The 24,375-nt window shown below is 41.3% G+C and overlaps 1 protein-coding gene across 5 annotated transcripts in view; it reads right to left on the bottom strand.

Moving 5' to 3' along the window:
- The window catches only part of NDRG3 (NDRG family member 3), a 60,176-nt gene that overhangs the window by 8,470 nt on the left and 27,331 nt on the right, over positions 1–24,375 (bottom strand). For all 5 annotated transcript variants that reach the window (XM_040247377.1, XM_040247380.1, XM_040247381.1 and 2 more), the window contains 9 exons: positions 19,518–19,623; positions 18,374–18,494; positions 16,513–16,575; positions 15,239–15,299; positions 14,148–14,234; positions 12,411–12,467; positions 4,112–4,215; positions 2,786–2,851; positions 2,620–2,671 (listed from right to left, as the gene is read on the bottom strand). In XM_040247377.1, coding sequence (XP_040103311.1) covers positions 2,620–2,671; positions 2,786–2,851; positions 4,112–4,215; positions 12,411–12,467; positions 14,148–14,234; positions 15,239–15,299; positions 16,513–16,575; positions 18,374–18,494; positions 19,518–19,623 — 717 coding nt within the window. The remainder of the gene's footprint in view (positions 1–2,619; positions 2,672–2,785; positions 2,852–4,111; positions 4,216–12,410; positions 12,468–14,147; positions 14,235–15,238; positions 15,300–16,512; positions 16,576–18,373; positions 18,495–19,517; positions 19,624–24,375) is intronic.

Here is a 24,375-nt window from a genome sequence, read left to right as displayed (position 1 = left end):
TAACTAGAGTAACCATGCTCTCTGCAACCAGAGAAAGCTCTCACGCAGAAACTAAGACCCAGCCCAACCAAAAAAAAAGAAGAAGAATGTAAAAACTTGATCCCTAAATGCCAGGCAAAGTGCTGAGAACATACTAGATATACAATAAGTATCTTCTGGAAGAATGACTCCTAAGTCTGTATTTAATATAATAAAGCATGTTTTTCCTTGGTTCATCACTTTGTAATTTCTGTAACTGTGTAAGACGAAGGCTCAGGATCTAGTAGGCCAAGAACAATGGTTGGTTTTTGACGTGTCTGCTTTCTCCCCAGGTCCAACTGCTAAGACTCCAGTTCAGTCCAGTCGCTCAATCATATCCAACTCTTTGTGACCCCATGGACTACAGCACGCCAGGCTCCTACACTGTCTCCCAGAGTCTGCTCAAATTTATGTCCATTGGATCGGTCATGCTACCTAACCATCTCATTCTCTGTCGTCCCCTCCTCCTCCTGCCTTCAATCTTTTCCATCAGGGGCTTTTCCAATGAGTCAGTTCTTCATATCAGGTGGTCCAAGTACTGGAGTTTCAGCTTCAGCATCAGTCCTTCCAATGAATATTCAGGACTGATTTCCTTTAGGATTAGACTGGTTTGATCTCCTTGCAGTCTTGCTAAGACTCTATCTTATTCATTTACGTATTCTCCAGAGCACTGAGCAAATATTTGTTGTTTAGTCATTTAGTATGTCCAACTCCTTTGAGACCCCATGGCCTGGAGCCAGCCAGGCTCCTCTGTCCATGGGATTTCCCAGACAAGAAGACTGGAGTGAGTTGCCATTTCATTCTCCAGGGGAATCTTCCTGAGCCAAGGATTGAACCTGTATCTCCTGCATTGGCAGGCAGATCTTTACTGCTGAACCACCAGGGAAGCCGACTGAGCAAATAGGAGAAGCTCAAAAAATGATACTGAATGAATAAGTGAGCAAGAATAGCTAGAGACTAAAACTTGTGGAGTTTCTTCCTGCTCTTCCACACACGGATAGCCCTCTAATCCCCTACCAGGGGATAAAAGGCTCTGGCAGGGGAGTTAGTTTTGAATGTGTCTAGAAGAGCATCTAGTTTGTGGTATAGATGGCATTTTGAAGTTATTCTCTATACACACTGAAGATATGGAATCAGAAAAAGACCGTATATGTATGGCCAACTTATACAATCTTGAAAAATGATTGGTAACATTCCTTAAGTCCATGTAATTTTAGAAAGACAACTCAGCATCATTAGAAAATTCTCATTAAGGGTATTTTCTATAAACAATACTATTTTTCTGTGTTAAGTACACATGCTAGATCTATCAAAAACAAGTATCTCCACCTTTTCAGCTAAAGAAGTAAAGGTGGCCAAAGAAATCCAGATCATTTCATGCAGAAACTTAAGTTACGTTATATATGTGGGAAAGATGAGAAAATGATTAACAGACTTATGAAAAACTGAAAGCTTTGTGTGTAATTAAAGAAGTGCAAATTAAAACTGGTTAACAGTAGTTAATTTTTAACCAAAATAACTACTAATAATTGAAAAGTCCAATGCTGAACAGCATGTTGTGCAACAGACACTCTCCTACATTGCCAGCGGCAACACACTGTTGTATCTTTTCTGGAAAGGAATCTGGCAAAAGGCATTAAAAACCTTACAAAGGCATATGATTTTTGATACATTATTTCCATCTCATCCCAGGGAAATGATCAAAAATTCAGGCAAAGATTCTGTATGGATGTTCGACGGCAACATTATTAATGGTGCACAGTCATAAATAATCAACAAGAGAATGAAGTTATATAAGCAAGGGTGTATTTACAAGTCTGAATTGTATACAGTGTTTAGTGATCAGGTCTCTAAAACTTGTATATTTAGTATCATCCAATCTATGCTGTGGGGCTTCCCTGGTGGCTCAGTGATAAAGAATCTGCCTGCCAATACAGAAGATACGAGTTGGATCCCTGGGTCGGGAAGATCCCCTGGAGAAGGAAATGGCAACCCTCTCCAGTATTCTTGCCTGGGAGATCCCACGGACAGGGGGCCCTGGCAGGCTGCCGTCCATGGGGTCACAAAAGAGTTGGACATGACTTAGTGATTAACAACAATATCTATGTTCAAGAAAAACATGGTGGCTTGTCTTCGGGATAGTGATTTTTTTCCTCCTGTCTTTCTATTTACCAATTTTCTACAGTGAACACATATTATTTTTACCAATGTGCTACGTGCTTGAGAAAGAGGTAGAGAAAAGTACGCAGGCTCTCAGCAACCTCCCAGCCAGCTGAAACAGTTCCAGACTTGTGGTGGCTGCAGAAGGCCAAGGCTGTCAGAAATCTGATGATAAGCAAATGGCATTTAGTGGTACTACCTGCCACCAAATGAACTGCACCATATAAAACAGTCTGGGCACTATTGATCCCTTCTGATGAAACCGAGTGATCAATGAGGAATTATTTCTCCAGATTGGATAACAAAGCACAAACCTGATATGTGTAATCAGAAATAACAAAATCTAGTGTCTACCAGCTGTTTCCAGTACATCAGCAGTGTGCTACAAACAACTTATTATATTTCACCTTACTCATCTTCATAATGCCAGGACATACTTACCACAGCCTCAACGGCAGGTGAACTGTCACCAACCACCAGTAAAGTAGAGCACCTGGGGGAAGGCAAATAGGAGGACATCAGCTGGGAGCGTACACACTCCACAGACACTGACTTCTCTCAAAGGCAGGTCTATCTAGCAACTTAGTGGGCAGACCGAGAGACTTACTTTAACGTCTTTGATTTGTTATCATTTTGTCCCAGAATGGGTCTTTCAATCTCCAGGTCTTTGCGTCTAGAGAGACACCAAGGAAACAACGCATGTTTCAGGTAAAATCATGGCAACTCAGGTTATTTCCTAGATGTGAAAACCTACAGGTATCAAAGAATCTGAAAATTATCTTTCCTTCACACCTGACAAGGGAAGAGATTATTTATAGATTTTGTTCATAAGTAGCCTCGTCAGTGGCATCCTGAGTGGCACAAAGAAGGAAGAAGGAACTCAGTAGGATGCTGAAAGGAGGTAACTTGAAAACTGAACAGCAATGCTGTTGAAATCCTCAAGTCCTAAGTGTCTAATTTTCCAATTACTTTACAGGAATAATTTTTTTTAATATTTGTTTTTATTTTATTTATTTGCCTGTGCTGGGTCTTAGTGGCAGCACATGGGATTTTCGATCTTCTAAGTTGCCACATGTGGGATCTGTACTTGCATCACGCAGGATCTACTTCCCCGACCAGGGCTCAAACCCGGGACCCGGGAATTGGGAGGGTGGAGTCTTAGTCATTGGACCATGAGGGAAGCCCCTAGGAATAATTTCTTAAGGGGAACCTTTTAGGGGAACTATTTTCCTGGTACTTACAGTTTATTGTAGTATTTTCAGCTAAAAATAAGGAGGCTCTGTAATACAGAGGAAGGAGCTAGAGAGACTGGATTCAAAACTTGCTTTGCTCCTACTGGCTGTGTAACTCTGGGTAAGTTACAGCTGACCCATTTCCTCAATCTTTTTCCATATACCCAGGAAGCTAGAAGGAGCTAACATTTTCACTGGAGAAGCTGGACCCAAGATAAGAATCAGGCTTCTCTCAGTAACTGGGGGAAATGTGACAACTTTGGGAATATACAAACAAGAGAGAATTCACTACTGTTCACACTTCACTTCTGCCTGAGGACAGGCTATCAGCAGAGAGAGACTGCATTAAGGTCCCAAACTTCTGTCCTTTTATCCTCGACATGCATTTTTCTGTGTCACCCAAATTGTGTGTTTTTGTGTGTGTACATAACTTTTAGGTCCTTCTGGTCTCAAAACATCTTAAAAGTACAACGGGTAGGTGAATATGCCTGAAACAGCATTCAGTTCATTCATTCCTCTTGAAAGCTGTTTTCATATCTATCTGAAGGCTCTTCCTCTTCTACTGTTGTGAAAGTGAGAAAGTAACCCCATCACACAACACTGTAAGAAGCAGTTTACTTCCCCTCCTGATTCTCTCTTAAATATCCATTAGCTTCTCAGACCTCGTCTGCATTTAAGTGAAGGAACAGAACCAACTGTACCCGTTATAGGAGCCCAGGAAGAGCTGTAGGTTCTCCTGGTTGATATCTTGGGCAATATGCAGTCTGTAGGTCTGAATCAGGTCCAGGTTGGCCTGCAACTCTTCCTAGAACAATGAAAACAAGACACAGGTGAACCTCTGAGCTACAGAACAAATCTATCTTGTTTGGTTTGCATTCTCACCATTTGCAACCCTAATTTCCTTATTTGTCTTTTATTCATGTTCTGGCACTTTCATAGAGACAGAGTCTTGTCTATAAAATGAAGAGAACAACCCGTCACCCGACAGGGATGTTTTAAGGATTAAATAAGAAATGCTATACGAATTGTAAAGTATAAAATAAATGGAAAGTAACACTTCTCTTATTAGTCATAAATCTGTATTAACTAATCTATATTTTCATCAATATAGTGGGTATAATACCTATTTATATACTATTATTTAATAATATGCATTCTAGAACTGCATATTACATTCTATTAATATTTTAGTGATTAAGTCAATTTATCATTTATTTACCAATATTATGGGTTTTGGGTTTTTTTTGAGGCAGTGGAGTTTATTTATAATATTAGTTTCAGGTATACCACATAGTGATTCAAAATTTTTATAGATTATGTCCCATTTGAAGTTATTACAGGGACTTCCCTGGTGGTGCAGTGTCTGCCTGCCAATGATGGGGACACAGGTTCAATCCCTGGTCCGGAAGATTTCACATGCTGGGGGGCAACTAAGCCCGTGTACCACAGCTACTGAGCTCTTGCTCAAGAGTCTGTGCTCTGCAACAAGAAAGCAGCCCTGCTCACTAAAACTAGAGGAAGTCCCCGCATGCAGCAGTGAAGACCCAGTGAAGCCAAAAAGCAATAAATAAAATTGCTGTAAAATACTGGCTATAAGCCCTGTATAAAACTCAAGAGAAACAAGAGTCTATCAGTGAAAAGAAAATCTCCCTCCTTACTACCCATATCCAATGATCCTTATCTTGCTGGCCTTCTTGGAGGCCACCAGAACCAGTTGCCAGGTTTTTGTATATGTAAGTATATATGTACATATATGGACACACACATACACCAGTAAATATGGACAGTTTTAAGCAGAAGGAAAAGGGTTTACACTGGAGGAAAAAAATATATCAGCGGTAGTGAGAGAGTCAGTTAATCTAAAGCAGTATGCAAAGGTCACCACCAGCAAGCCTTGAGAAACCGAGGTAAGGAGAACTTGTGTGAGTATTCTCACTACTACATGGGGAAAGTGAGCCAAGAATACAGAAGGAAACTGACCAACTGAATCAGTGTCCCTGAAACGAAGGCACTGGAGCCACTCCAAGGAAACTTGATAAATGCTGAAGATATTAAGAAAAGTGGACAACAAATGAACCACATCGCAATCAGAGATGAAATGACCTCTACAGTTCCCCTTGAAAGTCTGAGGAGGAACTTGAGCAGAAGTTTGAAATAAAAAAGGGGCAGAAGTAATACTGGTATAAAAGGGGTAAGTAAAACTGGCTTATGTGCTAATGGAACACCCTAGGAAAAGCTGTTATGTGTAAATTGCACCCTATCACTCACATTTCTTTAGAACACAAACTGTAGTGTGCTAGACATACTATTCTGCACTGAGGTCACTCCTTATCAGGACATATGGGGCCTTCTCATTTATTTATACTGTTTCCCACACCCTTGCTAGTACAAATGATCATTCTTTTTGACTTCTGCTCATTTGACAGATAAAAAGGGGTTATCATTGTATTTTTATTAGTAAAGATGAGATTAGTGTATAGAAATCTTATATGCTTCCATTTCAAAGCAGTAAGAGTAATACATGCATTCACTTGTTTCAATTTTAAATGAACTCATCAGTTTGCGGCTGCACGCATTTTTAATTAAACACACAATATGTACATATTGTGAGGATGTTCTTACTTTATAGAAATCATTATAGTTATCAAGATGCTGTGATATGGGTATGTGTATATGTGCGTGCTCAACTGCTCAATTGTTTTCGACTCTTTGCAGCCGCATGCACTGTAGCCCGCCAGGCTCCTCTGTCCATGGAATTGTCCATGCAAGAATACTGGAGCGGGTTACCATTTCCTTCTCCAGAGGGTCTTCCCAACCCAGGGATCGAACCTGCGTCTCTTGCATCTCCTGCACTGGCAGGCAGTTCTTTATCACTGCACCACCTGCTGCTGCTGCTGCTGCTGCTAAGTCTTTTTGTGATACTGGCATAAGGATAGACAAATATCAATAAGATAAAAATGAGCCTTCCAAAATAAGTCCTTACATTTATGGTCAACTGGTTTTCAACAAGGGAACCCAGACAACTCACTGGACAAAGGAAAGTCTTTTTTTAATGGTACTGGGAAAATTGGATTTTCAAAGGAATGGGGTTAGACTCCAACTTCACACTAAGTACAAAAAATTATCTCAAAATAGACCATACACCTAACTGTCAACTATAAAACTCTAAAGAGAAAGGATAGTTGTAAATCTTCATGACTTTGGATAGAGTGATGGTTTCTTAGATGCAACACCAAAAGTACAAGCAACAAGAGAAAAAATAGCCTGGACTTCATCAAAATTAAAACCTTTTGTTTTTCATGTAGAAAATGAACTGGTTACCAGGGGCAAGAGATGGCGAACAGATAAATTGGAAGACTGGGATTGACACACACACACACACTTCTATTATATATAAAGTTCAGTTCAGTTCAGTCGCTTAGCCGTGTCTGACTCTCTGCAACCCCATGAATCGCAGCACGCCAGGCCTCCCTGTCCATCACCAACTCCCGGAGTTTACCCAAACTCATGTCCATCGAGTCGGTGATACCATCCAGCCATTTCATCCTCTATCATCCCCTTCTCCTGCCCCTAATCCCTCCCAGCATCAAGGTCTTTTCCAATGAGTCAACTCTTCGCATGAGGTGGCCAAAGTATTGGATTATATAAAATAGGTAACTAATAAAGGCTTACTGTATAGCACAGGGAACTCTACTCAATACTCTGTAATAGGCTATATGGGAAAAGAATCTAAAAAAGAGTGGATATATAGAAATATGTATGTAACAAGATTCACTTCGCTGTATACCTGAAACTACCACAACACTGTATATCAACACTATACCCCAATAAAAATGAAATAAAACAAAACAAAAAGATACTTTCATTAGGTTAAACCCAAATAAATAAAATAAAAAAAAACTGTGCTTCAAAGGACACCATTTAGAAAGTTAAAAGAGAGACTTTTCTGGTGTTCCAGTGGTTAAGAACCTGCCTTACAATGCAGGGGAGGTGGTTGATCCCTGTCAGGGAACTAAGATCCCACATGCCAAGGAGCAACTAAGTCTGTGTGCTACACGCAGAGTCCACGCGCCAGAACAAAAGACCTGCAGGACGTAACAAAGATCCCACATGCCACAACTAAGACTCGAAGCAGCCAGATAAATAAATAGTAAAAAAAAAAAAAGAAAAGAAAAGAAAAAAGTTATAAGACAGGGACTTCCCTGAAGGTCAAGCGATTAAGAACCCGCCCTCCAAAGCAGAGTATGTGGTTTCAATCCCTGAGGAAACCAGGATCCCAAATGCCGTGGGGCAAATAAACCTGTGAGCGGAAACTAGAGAAAGCCCGTTAGCCCCAACGAAGAGCCTACACTAAGCAACAAAGACCCAGCACAGGCAAAAAATAAAACCATTTTCTGTTTGCCAGTCCTTTGTTTAAAACAGCACAGGAGCCACTGGCCCAAGGTCTCAAGAATTCTGTTAGACTAGCTGTCGCCACATCCTAGGCCCAGGTTCTTCCAATCCAACTGCGGTTTCTGTAGCTTCTGCAGCTGCTTAGACCTTATTTTAGACAAATGTCTCCCCCATCTGGTGAATGGCTCTGTGTACAAGTTAAGGCCCTTACCCTCTGGGCAAGTTTCTTCACAGTTGACCAGCTGTGCTTCCTGTGGAAACCATTCCTCCCGTGAACGGGCCTCTCTTAGGTGTGCTGGTGGGGGCTCAACTAAATCCTCAGAGTTCCTTCAGTGTCCACACTCCCTTGGCCTAAGAGTTGTTGTTGTCCAGTTGCCAAGTCGTATCCAACTCTCTGCAACCCCATGGACTGCAGCACACCAAGCTTCCCTGTCCTTCACTATCTCTTGGAGTTTGCCCAAATTCATGTCCATTGAGTTGGTGATTCCATCCAACCATCATATTCTCTGTCCCCCTGCTTCTCCTCCCCTCAGCCTAGGAGAAGCTGCTGTTTTTCCACCTGCTACTTTTGGACACCTCAAAGTCCTTTTTCACCTCTTGAAGAAGTAAGCCACCTTCTACTAGTTGATATATTACATGAAATTTTCTCTACTCAAAGCATGTAGCCTCTGTCCCCTGACTGGACCCTGGAAAAGCCCATAGGATGGACAAAGTGTGACCTGAAGGAGGCTGAGATGAGTGTCACCAGATCTTCTATATGGCAAGTCCTGATTCTTGTGCTAAAATATTTTTAAAAGACAGAACAGGAACTTCCTTGGCAGTCCAGTTTAAGACACTGTGTTTTCACTGTAGGGGTAAGAGTTCAATCCTTGAACAAAAGCCCCTCATGCAGTGCAACAAAAAGGAAAAAAAAAATTGCTGTGCTTTCCTGCCACTATCACCTTACAATGTCCCCCTGGTATCCTTTATTTAAAAATTCTAACATTGTCACTTGGTAGAGGAGAAATGTACAGGAAAAGAAATCTGTCATGGCTCAGCTCTGAATAACATTTACATGCTAGTATAAATGCTGGAAATTTTTCTAATCCAAATCACGTTATACTGGAAGGATGGAGTAGCAGAAACATAAATGAAGGCCACTGTATGTGTGAATATGAGAAATCACCTTTCATAATGGAATGCCAAAGATGATGCCTACAACGGAAAAACCAACAGGCGGAAATACACGCGTATTTAGAGAGAGAGAGGCAAAGACAATCGAAGAGAACCGAGGCTTATGTCCAAAAAGACACATATAAGAATGTTCACGGAAGAGAAGTTTTCTTCTTCAATGGAAGAAAAACTATGACCAACCTAGACAGCATACTAAAAAGCAGAGACATTGCTTTGCCGACAAAAGTCCGTCTAGTCAAAGCTATGGTTTTTCTAATAGTCATGTATGGATGTGAGAGTTGGACCATAAATAAAGCTGAGCACCGAAGAATGGATGCTTCGGAACTATGGTGTTGGAGAAGACTCTTGAGAGTCCCTTGGACTGCAAGGAGATTAAACCAGTCAACCCTAAAGGAAATCAGTCCTGAATATTCATTAGAAGGACTGATGCTGAAGCTGAAACTCCAACACTTTGGCCACCTGATGCAAAGAACTGACCACTGGAAAAGACCCTGATTCTGGGAAAGACTGAAGGCATGAGGACAAGGGGACGACAGAGGATGAGATGGTTGGATGGCATCACCGACTCGACGGACATGAGTTTGAACAATCTCTGGGAGTTGGTGAAGGATAGGGAAGCCTGGCGTGTTGCAAACAGTCAGACATGACTGAGCAACTGAACTGAACTGACTGAAGACTGTCCATTGAAGCTTTATTCATAATAGCAAAACAAAAGCAAAATATTGGAAATAACCCAAATGCTCATAGGAACATTCATGGTATAAAACAATGGACTGCTACACAGAAGAATGAACTACTGATATATAGGAAGACAGGTTTGAATCTCAAAGACTATACTGAGCAAAAGCAGCTCATTAGAGTATACAGGCCCATTAGAGTATACACTATAATTACATTTATATGAAGTTCAAGAACAGGCAAGATAATCTATAGGGGTAACAGAACAGTGAATACTTGTTTGGGGAGGGGAATTAGTGATTAGCAAAGGGCATAAGGGAACCTTTTTGAAATGACGGAAATGTTCCATATCTTGATTTGGTGATGGTTACATGAAAGTATGGTCTTCCCAGGTGGTGCCAGTAGTAAAGAATCTGTCTGCCAATGCAGGAGACATAAGGGATTCGGGTTCAATCCCTGGGTCAGGAAGATGCCCTGGAGAAGGAAATGGCAACCCACTCCAGGGTTCTTGCCTGGAGATTCCCATGGACAGAGGAGCCTGCCAGGCTCCACAGGGTCACAGAGTCGGACGTGACTAAAGTGACTTAGGATGGACAGACATAAGCATATGTATAAAAGGTCACTGAGATGTACTTATGATTTGTGTCCTTTAGTATATATAAATAATACCTTAATTAGTGAGGCAAACCCCAAAGAATCTGGTAAAAGAATTAAAGTGGTTACCTCTAAGAAGCAGAAACGGGGTGAGTAACAGATTCTTTGTATTAAGCCCTGCAGAACTCCTCTGCTCTAAAATATATGTGAGGACTTCCCTGGTGCCACAACTGATAAGAATCTGCCTGCCAATGCAGAGGACATGGGTTTGATCCCTGGTCTGGGAAGATGCCACATGCTGCAAAACAGCTAAGCCCGTGTGCTTCGACTACTGAAGCCCATGCTTCAACAAGAGAAACCACCACAGTGAGAAGCCTGTGCACCACAACAAACTAGCCCCCACTCACTGCAACTAGAGAAAGCCCGCACAAAGCAGCAAAGACCCAGCACAGCCAAAAATAAAGAAATAAATTTTTTAAAATGTTATAAATAAATATATGTGAATTTGTAATTTTGCTGAAATACAATCTCAATGAAAGGAAAAACTATGGACTTTGGAGTGAGCCTGATTTGGACTCAGACCACTTGCTAGCTGGACAACTGTAGCAAGTTATGCTCCCTCTCTGGCCCTCAGTTTTTCCATCTTAAAATAAGTTTAATAGAACCACATGAAAAAAAATAAATGAGTTTGGGCCTAAAAGGTACTTGTCAAAGTACTTTACACAGAATGAGTACTCAGTAAATGTTAATTTTCTCCACACTGACCATTTTCCTTTAATACACAGGTAACAGTTGAGCATGCCTTACTCCTACTTAGAGTTTTCATCCCAACTCCAGACACCTCACAGCTCTCCACACTTACTGCTCATTCATTCCCTCCCTCCTTCATTTATAGCAAGAAATATATACTTGGTCTTCATCCCCCTCCTGGCAAAGAGCTTTGTAAAACCTTTCGATGAGACTGATAAAGAATCTTTTTTTGGTTAATGATGGGATTTTAGGAAAGCCCCTAAGTAACTTCTACATGGAACCAGTCCCTGTGAGTAGGGGGCTGGAACTTTCAACCCTACCCTGCCCTTCTCTCTGGGGGCGGGGGGGTAAAGGAGGTGAATGCTGAATTGACTGCCACATAATCACGTGTCTGTAACAAAGCCGCCATAAAGCCCCGAAAGACAGGTGTGGGAGGGCCTCCAGGTTGGGAAGTGCATGGCCACCCTGGGAGACTGGGGCATGCCAGAGGACAGGGGAGCTCCCTGCCCCTTTCCATACAACTGCTCTGTGCATCTCTCTCACTCAGCTGTTCCCGAGTTAGGTCCTTTTATAATAAGCCAGCCTGGTAAATACACTGTTTCTCTGTGAGCAGCTCTAGAAAACAAATTGGACCCAAGGAGGGGGCTATTGGAACCTCTGATCTATAGCTGGTTGGTCAGAAGCACAGGTGACCACTTGGAGTGGCTGAAGTGGGGGGAAGGGGAGCAGTGGTGGCGGCTCAGTGACTGGCACTCAGCTCTAATCTGCGTGTCATCAAGCTGAGCTGCAGGACATCCAGCTGGTGTCTAAGAATTCTTTGGTAGTGTAAGGAAAAACATACTGTAATTGGGACAGGAATTCTGTTACTCAACTTACTTTCTCTCTGAAAAGAGGACTGGGGTCCTGACTTCTTTCACCCAACAGCTATCCACATAATTGTTATTTCCTCTATAGACTTCAGTTTTTTTACCAGAAAGACATGGGGTTTGAACAAAAGGTTCTTTTAGCACTAACATTTGTGGTGTCTTTTGGTTTGTTTTTTATTTTCTCTGAAATCTCTATTTCTGTGCAGCCCTTCTTCCCAGACCTCATTCTGGCTCTAAAGAAGCTTGGTGAGGCACGTGATGTCGTCAAACAGAACAGATGGCATGCGGCTTACAGGGAACGGGTTGGGGGCGGGGTGGGAGCTGTCTTCTCTCATCTCTCTGAACGCCAAGAGCCGGGTGGCACTGAGTTAATGCCCTCCCCTAAGACTGGCCTTTGGTGGGCGCCATGTGCATCTCCCACGACGCTGAAAGTGTTAACCCACTGGAATCAAGTGAGTTCCAGGGAACCCTTTCTTTCCTGAAGTGAATAAGCCTTTACACACAAGCCAATAAACATACGCCTCTCCTGGCTGGAATAGGCACTTACCTGCCCAAAGTGATGAGATAAAATAATGTCCACAACGTTGGTTGTCAAGCCTGAGAGCTAAAAAGATAAAAACTTTGTGTCAAGAGAGTGAGCATGGGTAAAATTTTATCAATCTGTCCACTTTATTAGTGCACTTTCTTGTAAATATGCTAAGCTTAAAAACACAAAAAACACAACTCAGTGTTGCATATTTTCATGAGATGGTGGTCCCAAGAAATCCGAAAACAAGAAAAAAGTCAGGAAAAAACAAAATCTGCCTTCTAGGGTAACAATATGGCCCACTTTGAAATAGGTGGCTAGAAGAAATGCTGGCCGTTACTTCTTTGAGAACGTGGGACCTAGAGCTCACAGCTATGGCTACTTAATTTCTACTTGTGTTTCTACATTTACACTGGGTTTATGCTTAATAAGGTAGACTTACAACTACTTCCAAGTCATCCAAAAGAAAAAGCAATTTTTTTTTTCTTTCCTCTAGTTTTTGCTATCTTCATTTAAAGGAGTGGGAGGAAACTGCTATGTTTACAGAATGTTCTTGCGTTTTGAAAGCTTTTCTCTTAATTTTCCCCACGTCAAAGTTTTGCACATCACAGTCTAATAAAATGCATCAATCTGTGTAGATTTGCAGCCTGTTAGTCTATTTTCAGAAAAATTTCCAACTCACATTATGTTGCTGATTTCCCTTAAACCTTCTCTGTTGATTTTAAGCTCAGTTCCTACTGTGGACTTGGTACAGAGGTAAAGTACTGAGTTGGGGGTGGAGGTGGAGAAGAGGGGATAAGGGAGACAGACTCGGATATGGGTGGAGCAGGATCAGGTAGTCCCAGAAGGATGGAGTTAAGAAAGAAACCCGGAAATCTTCACCTGGGTTATCAATGATCCACAGGTTGTAAATTAAAGATAATTAGAACTAATAACCTATTTCATTTCATCATTTAATAACCTATTTAATATTCCTCATGTTATTAAGAGTGTTCACCTAAGTTTTAATGTACCCACATACTAGACAGGAATTAGAACAAATTTGAAGTCAGCTGTAAGAAAGAATTTCCATAATATCTGGCAAAAGCAATGTTAATATATTTCATCCAACGCTAGGAAATACATCATTTCTCTGGAAGTTAAAGGTGGGGAAGAATAGATAAACTTTTCAGAATCTGGTCTGCTGGTAGATGGAACAGCTTAATATTTTAAAATAACTATAAAAGCATAGCAAAATTGGGAAAATATAGAATATATAAAATAAAAATAAGAATAATCTGTAATGCTACCGACCAAAGATATAACTACTAGTAGCATTTTCCTTCTTTTCTTATGCATATATGTATTTTTAAAATTTTTATTGTTTTTTAAACATGAGAATTTTCTCATTTCCCTAAACAACAACAAAAAAACCCATAATTTTTCAGTTGCATAGTATTCCATTCATGACTGAGACTCACAGACAATGGTGAATGAAAGAAGCAAGATATGAAAGAACACATCTTCTATTTTAAAATCAATCTATGTTAATAGAAACCAGAATAATGGTTTCTTTTGGGGGAAGGGAGGAAGTATTAAGGGCAGAGTTGGAAATATTCTGTATATTGACTGAGTGGTGATTACATGTGTAAATATTCATATCAAGCTGTATACTTACGACTTCTTGCCCTTAACTGTATGAATGAAAGAATAAAAAAACAGATAAGCCATTTTGAGAAGGGACTAAGCGATGAGCCAATGAATACTGTTTGGTCTTACTTTGGAAGCTGCCCAGTCAATCCAGCCTTTAGCACAAGGGTCAACGTTAATGAGCACAAGACCTTCCACAAGCTCTGGGTGACTGAGCTGAAATGAGACAAAGCAATAGTATGAGAGCCCCATTCTCAGCTTCTTCTAAAACTACTGGCGTGTGGCTAGTCAACTCTTCCTAGGCCTGCATGTCTCAGATCTTAAAAAAAGGTCAGAGAGGTGCTAGGGAGGATATTTAGAAAAACAGCTCCATAAATCTAACTCAGCACATAGAAAACCAGCTTCCTAAATTGCCATCAAATGACCTTGGCTTACAAGGATCTATGGGGGAGATGGTTTTTATTTCCACAGTAGAGGACGGCCACAGCTATCTCCACAGCTGTTTAGCTCAGGGTGGGTCTACCCTCCTGGGCAGTGCCCTTGGGACTACATGACGTAAGGGGCTGTTAAGGCTTAGACTGTCCCCAGTAGCAACTTCTTGTTTTTTCCAAAACCACATGAAGAGGTCATACCACCCTCAGAAGACTGTCCTATCACCCAGGAGGCATTTGGGAAAAATCAGTAAGAACATTTCTATGTAAACTAAAAACTTCCCAGCTTACTTTTTCCCCTCTGATTATGCTCACTATAGAAAATGTGATAAACAGAGAAATAATGAAGAGCAGAAAATAAATCTCATTATTACCTAATTATCTAATTACACATCATTAATCTTAGTATTTTGGTATGTTTTCTTCTAGTTCTTTCCTATGCCTATGACAAACTTTATCTGCATCTGTATTCTGACCTTTTGTTAAGGTTGTAATATATGTGAATTATGTATCATAAGCTCATCTTAGAAAATTTTAATGGCTGTAAGAAATTCCACTTTAAATGTTCTCTAGAGTTATTTTTTATTGATGATATCCTGCCCACATCTCTTATTTTTTTAGGTGCTAGAAGTACAAAGCAAGGCTTTATACAAACTAGTATCTGTGGAAAGAATTTATAGAAAACCAGATGTAAGATCCACGACAGTTCCTTCTCATTTAACACAGCAGTAAGAGCTGTGACCTAGGCAGTGTCTCAAGGGCGTTGAGACTAATCCTCCATGTACTTACTGCAAATCTGCTGAGGATGTAAGCTCCAGCTCCAACCCCAATCCCAATGATGCTTTTCAGACTGTAAAGGGAACACACCAATATGAATAGGGTTAACTCATTCGAAGGGAGCATGGCATAATGGAAAGAATACAACTGGATTCAAATCTGGCTCTGATGCTTACTGGATGGAGAATTTGGTTAGGTTTCATTAACTTCCTAAGCCTGGGTTCCCTATCTATAAAACAAGGATATGATGACTTCTAAGTTGATTTTAAAGATTATGTGAAGTATGACTAAAACATGGGAGTCATCCTTGACAGCTCACTCTCCTATCACCTCCACACCCAGCCCATCAGCAAGTCCTACAGTCACCTTCACAGTCCTTCCATCTGCCTTCTCCTCCATTCCATCCTCTGGGAGGCATCTAGAGCCAAGCTAACAATATCACTTGCCTGACTGTTGTAACAGTTTAACTGGTCCCCTGCTTTTTCTCTTTTACCCCTCTCTAAACCTAATCTTTTTTTTTTTAAAGGTTTCTTTTGGCAGTGTTTAATTTATTTATCTTTGGCTGTGCCATGCAGCATGCAGGATCTTAAGTTTCATGATGAGGGACTGAACCTATGCCCCTAGTGTTGAAAGCATGGAATCTTAACCGCTGGATTGCTAGGGAAGTCTTTAGAGTAATTAAAAGAAAAATGTAAATGGCTTTATTGATGTGCAGTTTACATATCTAGAGTGATTATTTTAAAAGACTAAATCAGATAGCACTCCCCTGCATAAAACTCTTCAGTGTTTTTCTTTGCCTTTTGAATAAAATCCCGAAGTCTCACCAGATCTGTCAGATCTGCATAATCTGGTTCTTGTTTTAGTTCTCAAATATCACCTTATGCTTTTCTCCCACTTGCTCACTTGGGTCAGGCCTTTTGGACATATTCCTTCTGTCTGGAATCCTCTTGTCCTGGCTCTCCATTTAGGTAACTCCTTTTTATCCTCCAGGTCTTAACCTAAAGGACTCCTTAGAGAGGTATTCCTCAGTTAGCCATATCTGGTAGAGCCTGCTTTTATTCTCTATCACACATCCCTACTGATTTCTTCTACAACATGTAAGCTGTGACTATTTGTTTGTTTACCTGTTGTTAATTATTTTCCATATCAAAATGCAAGCTTCACACTCCATAAGGGTAGTGACCATACTGTTTTGATTACCATCACAGCACCCAGATTAGACACATAGCAGAAAGTGTTTTTTCAAAAAACAAAAACCACATGGAAGAATTGCAGAATGAACTCACTTTAAGTGGGTGAGAACAGGAGGCAGCATTTCGGCCAGCTCATCCATGGTGGGATACTGGTACCTGAAATCCAGAAGGATATCTCCTGAATTGGAATGCACTCACAATTTCCAATCACTAGAACAATTAGAAAAGTACAGAGTTCTTGAAAGTGAAAGTCACTCAGTCATGTCCAAGTCTTTGCGACCCCATGGACTGGTCCATGGAATTCTCCAGGCCAGAATACTGGAGTGGGTAGCCTTTCCCTTCTCCAGGGGATCTTCCCAATCCAGGGATCAAACCCTGGTCTCCTGCATTGCAGGCGGACTCTTTACCAGCTGAGCCACAAGGCAAGCCCACAGAGTTCTTAGGTATTTCTAATCCCCAAATAACTACTTCAATTGGGGTTCAGGTTCAGTAAACTTCTAGGAGTTAAGAGTCAACTCAGGAAGTGGCTTTTGGTCTGCTGCTTATGTTTAGGCAGCTGAGCGCAAAAGTAAACAAACCTTTACTGGGTCTAGGGCACTCAGTCACAAATCCTGGGCTCTTATCATGAAGGCTGATTAGTTTCACTTAGGCATAGAATAACCCAGCTACTTTATTATTTGCTTTTGAATTTGGTTCCTGATCTAAGTCACTGGATCCTAAGATGGTCAAGCAAGCCCAAAACTGACTCAGACCAAGAATCCAAGAAAAGTAGGCAGTGTCCACATAAACTGCACCATCAAAGATGAAAGAGATCTTAAGACAACTTCCTACATATGTGGCAGTTCTGCTCTACATTTGACAGGGATGTCAGCCTGCCTCTGCTTGAAAGACTTCAAGCATTGGCATGCTTTTGAACCATTTGTGCATAAAACAGAAAAAAGAAACTGTATCTAAATTTTGCTGGATATAAACTGGTCACTGGCCAATTTGTGTTTAAGGGACAGAAATGGCTTGGACATAGTGAATAACAGATTCTGGAGCCAGACTGCCTGCATTAAAATCCCAGCTCTGCTACTGTTTGTTATGTAGGCTTGGACAAAGTACACAATATCTTTGGGCCTTAGTATCCTCACCTGTAAAATGGAAATAATAGTAAACCTATCCCATAGGGTTTTAAGCATTAAATGGGTTAAGTATGTAATGCAGTGTTCAAGATTACTGTCTGAGTACAGTGTAAATGTTAGCTGCTATTCGTCTGCAATGGTCTATTTCACAGCAATCAATGGCAAAGGCAGCTCTGGAGATCAGCAAAGAGGGGAAGGATGAGCATTCCACAGCTTGTAGTTTCACTCCTCCCCTAAGGTCTCCTCCATAATTACACTGTCCAGGGAAGTCAGGGAGACTGGAGCTCCCCCATGCAAAGCAGATGAGGCTGAGGCTGAGAGCTCCACATGCATGTTCAGTCACATGCATCTCCACCTGACGCTGCAGCTTCTCTGAATAAATGATTATTACACTGATATTCAAATTCCTGTCACCAGACTGAAGGTCAGGCTGGGGAGGTGCTCTCAGGAAGCTCAGAGAAATCTGAGTTTGGGTCTGAAGGGAGTTGCGAGTTCAGGAGGGGGCAAAAATGACAGGTTTAAAACAGATGAAGAAATGGACAGACAGAAGACAGTAAGAAGTGGGTGTTCCAGACATGAATGTCTTGTGATTGGTTCCCATTTATGGAGGGCCATTCCTGGATATGGGAAAACATACAGTCTTCCTGAATAGACTGTCCATGACCGTCCTCCCAGAGTGAGGAAAGAAAGGAACTGGATGGTTGGTTGACAAGTATAACCTGCAGGCTGTGTGCTAAAACCAGCTTGGAGGAAGCACATGGCTAGTGCTCCCACTGGAGCTTTGCTCTCTGAGTGCCTGTTTTCCAGAAGGGTCTTGCTTGTGGCCTTACCCAGTTGGGAAGGAGGGTGCACCTTCCTGCTGGCCTGGGGCATCCACATGACAGACAGCGAAGTGCTGGGTGATCTCCTGCATGTCCTCAAAGTTAAAGAACGCATTGAAACAGGATTTATCTGTAACAACAAAAACTTGTAAGTCACAAGCTCTCCATTTTATCTCACTTTTCCTCTATTCAGTCAATTCCATATCATCGTCCTCTCTTACTCCTTTTAAATCACTATTTCACTAGAATGAAGTATCTGAACAACTGTTTGACTCAAGCTGCCCTAAAGGCTGCCTACCAGATGTCTCAACAGCTTGAAAGGAACATTTAATTAGTACTCAATTCTACAGAACATCTACAGAGTGGAAGCCAATCCTGGTGTTTCACAAAACAATCTTACACCCATAGTACTGTCATTTTTCATGTATCTTATTCCCTACCTGATACAGAGATACTGACCGTATCCCAGGAGCCTGGCTAAAGTGAGTTTCTTGTTGCTTACATTCACCATGTGGAAAACTTCTCACATGGCAAAACTGCTAAGGTGCAGGGAGGGGTTACTGCTTCAGTTTTCTACCGCTTAAATTCCTTTTCAAAAGCTCCAGCACTAGATTGTAACTTCAAATGCAGGTCACCTCTGAGAGCCAGAGGAGTGTGAAAGAAACACATGTAATGCAGACTCTGTGGACCCGGGGCTAGGGCCAGAATCTTATGTTACCACCTAGAAAGGTCCATATAGAGTCATCAGGAACAGGCTATAGCGAGGATACTTTTACTAACTCATTGAAGGGCTCATAACAAAGTTAAGCTCAAATTCTGAATTTTCTAATCTGAAATATGAAAAAACCCAGAGTATCAATTAAAAAAACAAACAACTGATTTCAACCCTACTTTCTTAACCAGTCTATTATATAATCTTCAGTCCTTTAGAAGATGTGACAGAAAATGAGGAAAAATCCCAGTATTCCCCAAGATGTACTTAGCTGCATACCTCCCAGGAACTTCAATTCTGCCACTAACACAAGTAGCAACGAGGATAAGGCAGAGAGGAGAAAACCTATATTCTATTAGAATATTGGGGTTTCTTCTGTGTTTTTAAAAAACATACAAAGATTATGTGTTGTAACAAAAAGGAACAAAATCAAATACATACGATTGAGGCCAATGTCATGGTATGTCAGAATGACCGGTCTGTTTCCCTTCGGCAGGCCTCTGATAGTGACGTGGACCATACCGTGAGCTGTTTCTATGTCATGTTCCTGTAACAAGAGAACGTAAAGGTCTCAGCAAGGGCAGAACGTGCTGCCCAGGCTGCTGAAGTTTCACGATACCCGAATTCACCACTATTTCCCACTAGCTGGGGCAGGACACGTCACTGAACCATAAGCCTACTAGAGAGATGTTATGTTACATAGGATAGTCCTACTTTTTAATTCCTTCCAGACAAACAGACAAACAAATGAAGAAAAAATGCACCTTATCTACAAAGCTCACTTTCTTAAATGGAGGAAGCCAGGGTATCTGCTGAGAATATATTCACAACTGGCTATGGTGAGATCAGCAAGTTGAATAAGAAGCCAGGAAAGACCTGGAGAAAGGCAAGCGAAGGAAGCAAAAGATATGAAGAAGCTGCTAGGTAAAAAGGCAGAGGTTTCAGATCCTCTAAATGCATGTGCAGCAACTGATAAATTCGGTAGCACCTATGAGTGTGTCTATCTAAAATCTCTCCCGTTCCCTGGGAGTTGCCCTTCTGTGCCATCCATACAGCACAGGAAAGGCTCTTGGCCACCTGCCTTGCAGACTGTCATCTTACGGTTATGGTTCACTGGAGTCAGGTGAACATTTGGTCCATGCTAAGTCCTTTCTTAAGAATGTGTAATTGGGACTAAGAGATTCCATCCTTAGTTTGGTTCTTCTCTTGAAGAGAAGTAAACTTGGGAGCTTATAATAAGCATTTCTACTGCTCTGATTCCTGATTCCAACTGTGTATGCCATTAAGTTCTGAGACATCTCTGGACTGCCTCTGGTTTAAGCTATTGGGTTGAGTTTGTTCCTTGCATCCCAAGGGATCGTAACCAAGGCAATGAGTAAAATTTAAGATGTAGTCAGAGCAGAGCTCAGGAACTGAATAAAGCCAGGACAAGATGCAGTCAGAGGTGCTGGGATAGTGCTAAGAGTGGCTGGGTGGAAAATAAAGACTCTGTAGGAAAAGTAACTGAAATTTATTCTAGTCTTCTTCAATGTCTATATTTCTTAAAAATACATTATCATGCCTAGCCTACTGAATTTTGCTGACAAAGTCTTTACCTATCTCAGCAAGTCTTACAGTAGATGAGATTAAACTGTGAGTAAGAATCCCAACAAAGGTAAAGGTCTTCCAACCTAACAATAAACCTCAACAGAGCCTTGGTTTCTTCACTCATGTAGGGCAGAGACCAGTCTTACACTAGCTGAACATGAGTGCATCTCAAATTACAGGTCCCAGGCTGGAGCAGATCATCTCTATCAAATCAAACCACGAATGACTCAGTATTTCTGCTCGTCCCTATTACTGCTCGCTACCTCCTATTCAAAGGCTTAAAAAAGGGAAACAAGAAATCAAGGAGAGAATCAGGTACTGTGAACTGGCTATGAAGTAAAGTACAGGGTTTAGATGGGGGAATATAGAGACACAGATTCCTATTGCTGTATGAGCATTTCTTGTGTGGTAAATGTCAGACTTCCTGGAAAAGGGAATGACAGCTCACTGCAGTATTCTCACCTGGAGAATTCCATGGACAAAGGAACCTGGCGGGCTACAGTCCATGGGGTCACATACAATCAGACACGACTGAGAGACTAACACACAGCGTCAGACTTAGTGAGGAACCTCTCCACCAGGCTCTTTCACTAAACAGCTATGCATCTGCTGAACTCCTACTACCAGACCCTGGGCGGAGCTCTGGGCACAAAACAGTGAGCGAGAGAGATGTGACCCCTGCTCGCACAGAGATTATGTTCTACATGGGAGGCAGACAAAAAACCAACCAACCAACCAACCAATCAACCATAACAACAGCTTGTGATCAGTACTGTGAAAGAAATAAATAAGGTGCTCTTAAAGAAAATCGACGAAGAAGATATTAACTCTATTAGCAGACAGAAAAATGCAAATTAAATTCAATAAGATGTAATTTCATATATACCAGAATGGCAAAAAATTTTAAGTCATATAATGCTGCCAGCCAAGGTGTAGAGAAATAAGAACTTTCATACACTGTTGGTAGGCAGTAACCAGGAACAGCTACTCTGGAGAATAATTTGGTAATTTCGAGTAAAGTTAAGCAATGTGTACCCTACAGCAGCTTTACTTTTAGGTGTAATCTAAGGCAATTCTCAAACATACTCAAACACACAAAAAGATATGCAGATACACAGATATGTACATATATACATACATACTGCAGTCTCATGTATAACATCAAAAAACAAAGCAGTCTAAACAGTCATGTATAAGGAAATTGAAAATGGAATTATGACATATTCACATAATGAGATACAGATAAAAATGAATGAACTAGAACTATAAGCATTAATACACAGAGAAAACCTTGAAAAAACAATGCTGACTAGAAGCATAGAAGGATTTGCATATGACATATGATTTATATATGCAGATTTTTTTAAAAAGCAACATTGCATAGACTGTATATGTTTACATACATATATTTAAAGTGCAAAAACTTGGAGAAGGAATGTACGTTAACTTTAGACTTGATTCCTTCTGGGCAGTGACCTATTCTGAAAGTGAATTTAAGGAGGCTTTGACCTCTCTCAGGTCTTACTTCTGGAGAAAGAGTAAAGAAAGAGGGAGAAGCCAGCCCCTGCCAGGGGAGTTACAGGATAGGAGAATCCAAACTGATGAGAATGGGCAACGATCTGTCATCCAACAATCTAGTTGCTCCAGCCTTCTTTCTGTCATATCCAAGCCTTCAGTACAGTCTTGCTTAAGTATTCCAGCTTGGTCTCAGCTATGCTGAGAAATGAGTAAAAAACAATTTATACTTTGGCCCTGGGGGTTAGCAGGACCTCCCAAGATCTGATAATTAATGGGGATAGTGTGTGCAGGAAAGGTGAGGGGTGGGTGTGGAGTGAAGGGGTGGGGCTAACAAGCTGTCAGGGAAGTTCAGATGATATGAAAAAGGAGCATAACAGATGGGGCAAAACAGGACATATTAAAAGCAGATAAGGCAAGAGGGCAAAGCAATGACTGTCATTTCATAATCTGGACGAAATTCAGAGTTAAAGTTGGCTCGGAAAATTTCAACTTTTTAGGGAGATCTCAGCCCCTATCTCCTGGGCTCTATCTGTCAATCTTGTTGCCCCACTGGAGCAACCCTTGGTTACCAGTATCTCATAGGGTTACTGTTCATTTTCAAAGGAATATGGAAAGAAAGGAGACACTCACCTCCATGTGGACCCATAAATATATCCTTTGTGACCTTATGTGGGGATGGCTTGAATAAAGTCTCTACCTGGAGCTGAGTGTGCAGAGACTCTGGCTGTGGAGCTGATTCAATGGTCAGGCCCGGGGTGGTGCTATTGCCACCTTCCCACTTCAGTCAACTACCATCCGCTGCACAGGCTGTTTCTCTAATTACCCCACCACTCACCCCAGCATTCTAGAGGGTGTGACTGCACAATGAGAATGCCAAGTAGGCTCTGGTCATAGATCTTCCCCGGCACTCTGATCACTTACCACCTCCAAGGCTATGCACCTCTTAAGTATGATCCCTTATTCTCCAGGCTTATAAAACAGCCTGAGATCATACTGGTCCCCAGTACACTTCTCCATCCTGGGCTGCCTCTCCCTCTTAATCAAAGATGTAGATAGATTATCTTTTTAAGACTTTAATAAAGAGTTTAGGTTATTACCATTAATTGATAATAACCAATATTCACCTTTTTTTCTAAGTCCTTTTCCTTCAGCTCAATGTGCTATCACCAGTTAACACATTCTGATTCCGAGAATTTAAATTTTGACCACATCACGCCTGTTAGTGCTTCTTCTTCTCCCTGGCTAGTCTGAAACAGTTTAGGCAAACTTGAAGGACAACATACTGCTAGAAATATTAACATTCTTATTAGTTATGAATTTTATTCTGTTTCTAATAAGCAGACCTCTCTACGATCCCTGGGTATAGTTTTTGTTATTTATTACATAGGAAATTTTAATATAATACCCCATTACCTTACCCTGGATAGTGGTATAAAGTTCGTTTGCATGACTTCATTTAATCACATAGTAAAAGAATCTGTCTCCACAATTATTCAGCCTTCTGCCTACAAGTAAATGAATTTTCCTTTTTAAAGTTCTGTAATAAGTTTTCCCTAACTCTAGCCTCAGCTCTCTCCCCTTTTACCTCTCACATCCTTCAGCCTAGTTAACTCATTCTTTCAGACGTCTACCTTTATTTTTCAGCTACCCACCCTCTCAGAACTCTTACAAATCATGCTCTTCACTTGAAAGCTCTTTTTGCAATATGTCAAGATAAAATCTGTCTTTTCCTATCTATCTTTTTCAAAGCCAAATCTAATATCTTCTTCAAACAGCCTTAGTAAAACAATAAGGAAAAAGAGAGTGAATGACTAACCTACACGCAATACAGCCCAGAACACCTTCCGAATATGGAATGTCTAGTGCAGACAGGAAGAGGAACAGATTTGGCCAATTCAAACACCCCAATCTTTGGCCACGGCAGCAGTCCAAGGAGGAGAGTGTGACCCCCCCCCCACATGACCCATGCCAAACCAACAAGACTCCTCCCCTGGTCTTTTCTATCAAGTTATAGGTAAAGATCTTCTCTCGGCAGTGAGGCGGCTAAGCTGAACGGACATGACTCTGGGGCCTTGGCAGCCATTGGGCCCATGCTGTGACACAGCTTGTCAGAGAAACAGTGACGGGGAAAGGAACTGAGACTGGGGCTGGTGATACAAAGGCCTTAGAATCTATAAGGCTCTTTTTTCTCTGC

Source organism: Oryx dammah, unplaced genomic scaffold, assembly GCF_014754425.2.
Source record: "Oryx dammah isolate SB20612 unplaced genomic scaffold, SCBI_Odam_1.1 HiC_scaffold_10, whole genome shotgun sequence".
In the NCBI taxonomy this organism is placed as follows: domain Eukaryota; kingdom Metazoa; phylum Chordata; class Mammalia; order Artiodactyla; family Bovidae; genus Oryx; species Oryx dammah.
The sequence above is the reverse complement of the archived record's forward strand: the minus strand, read 5'-3'. Positions and strand labels throughout refer to the sequence as shown.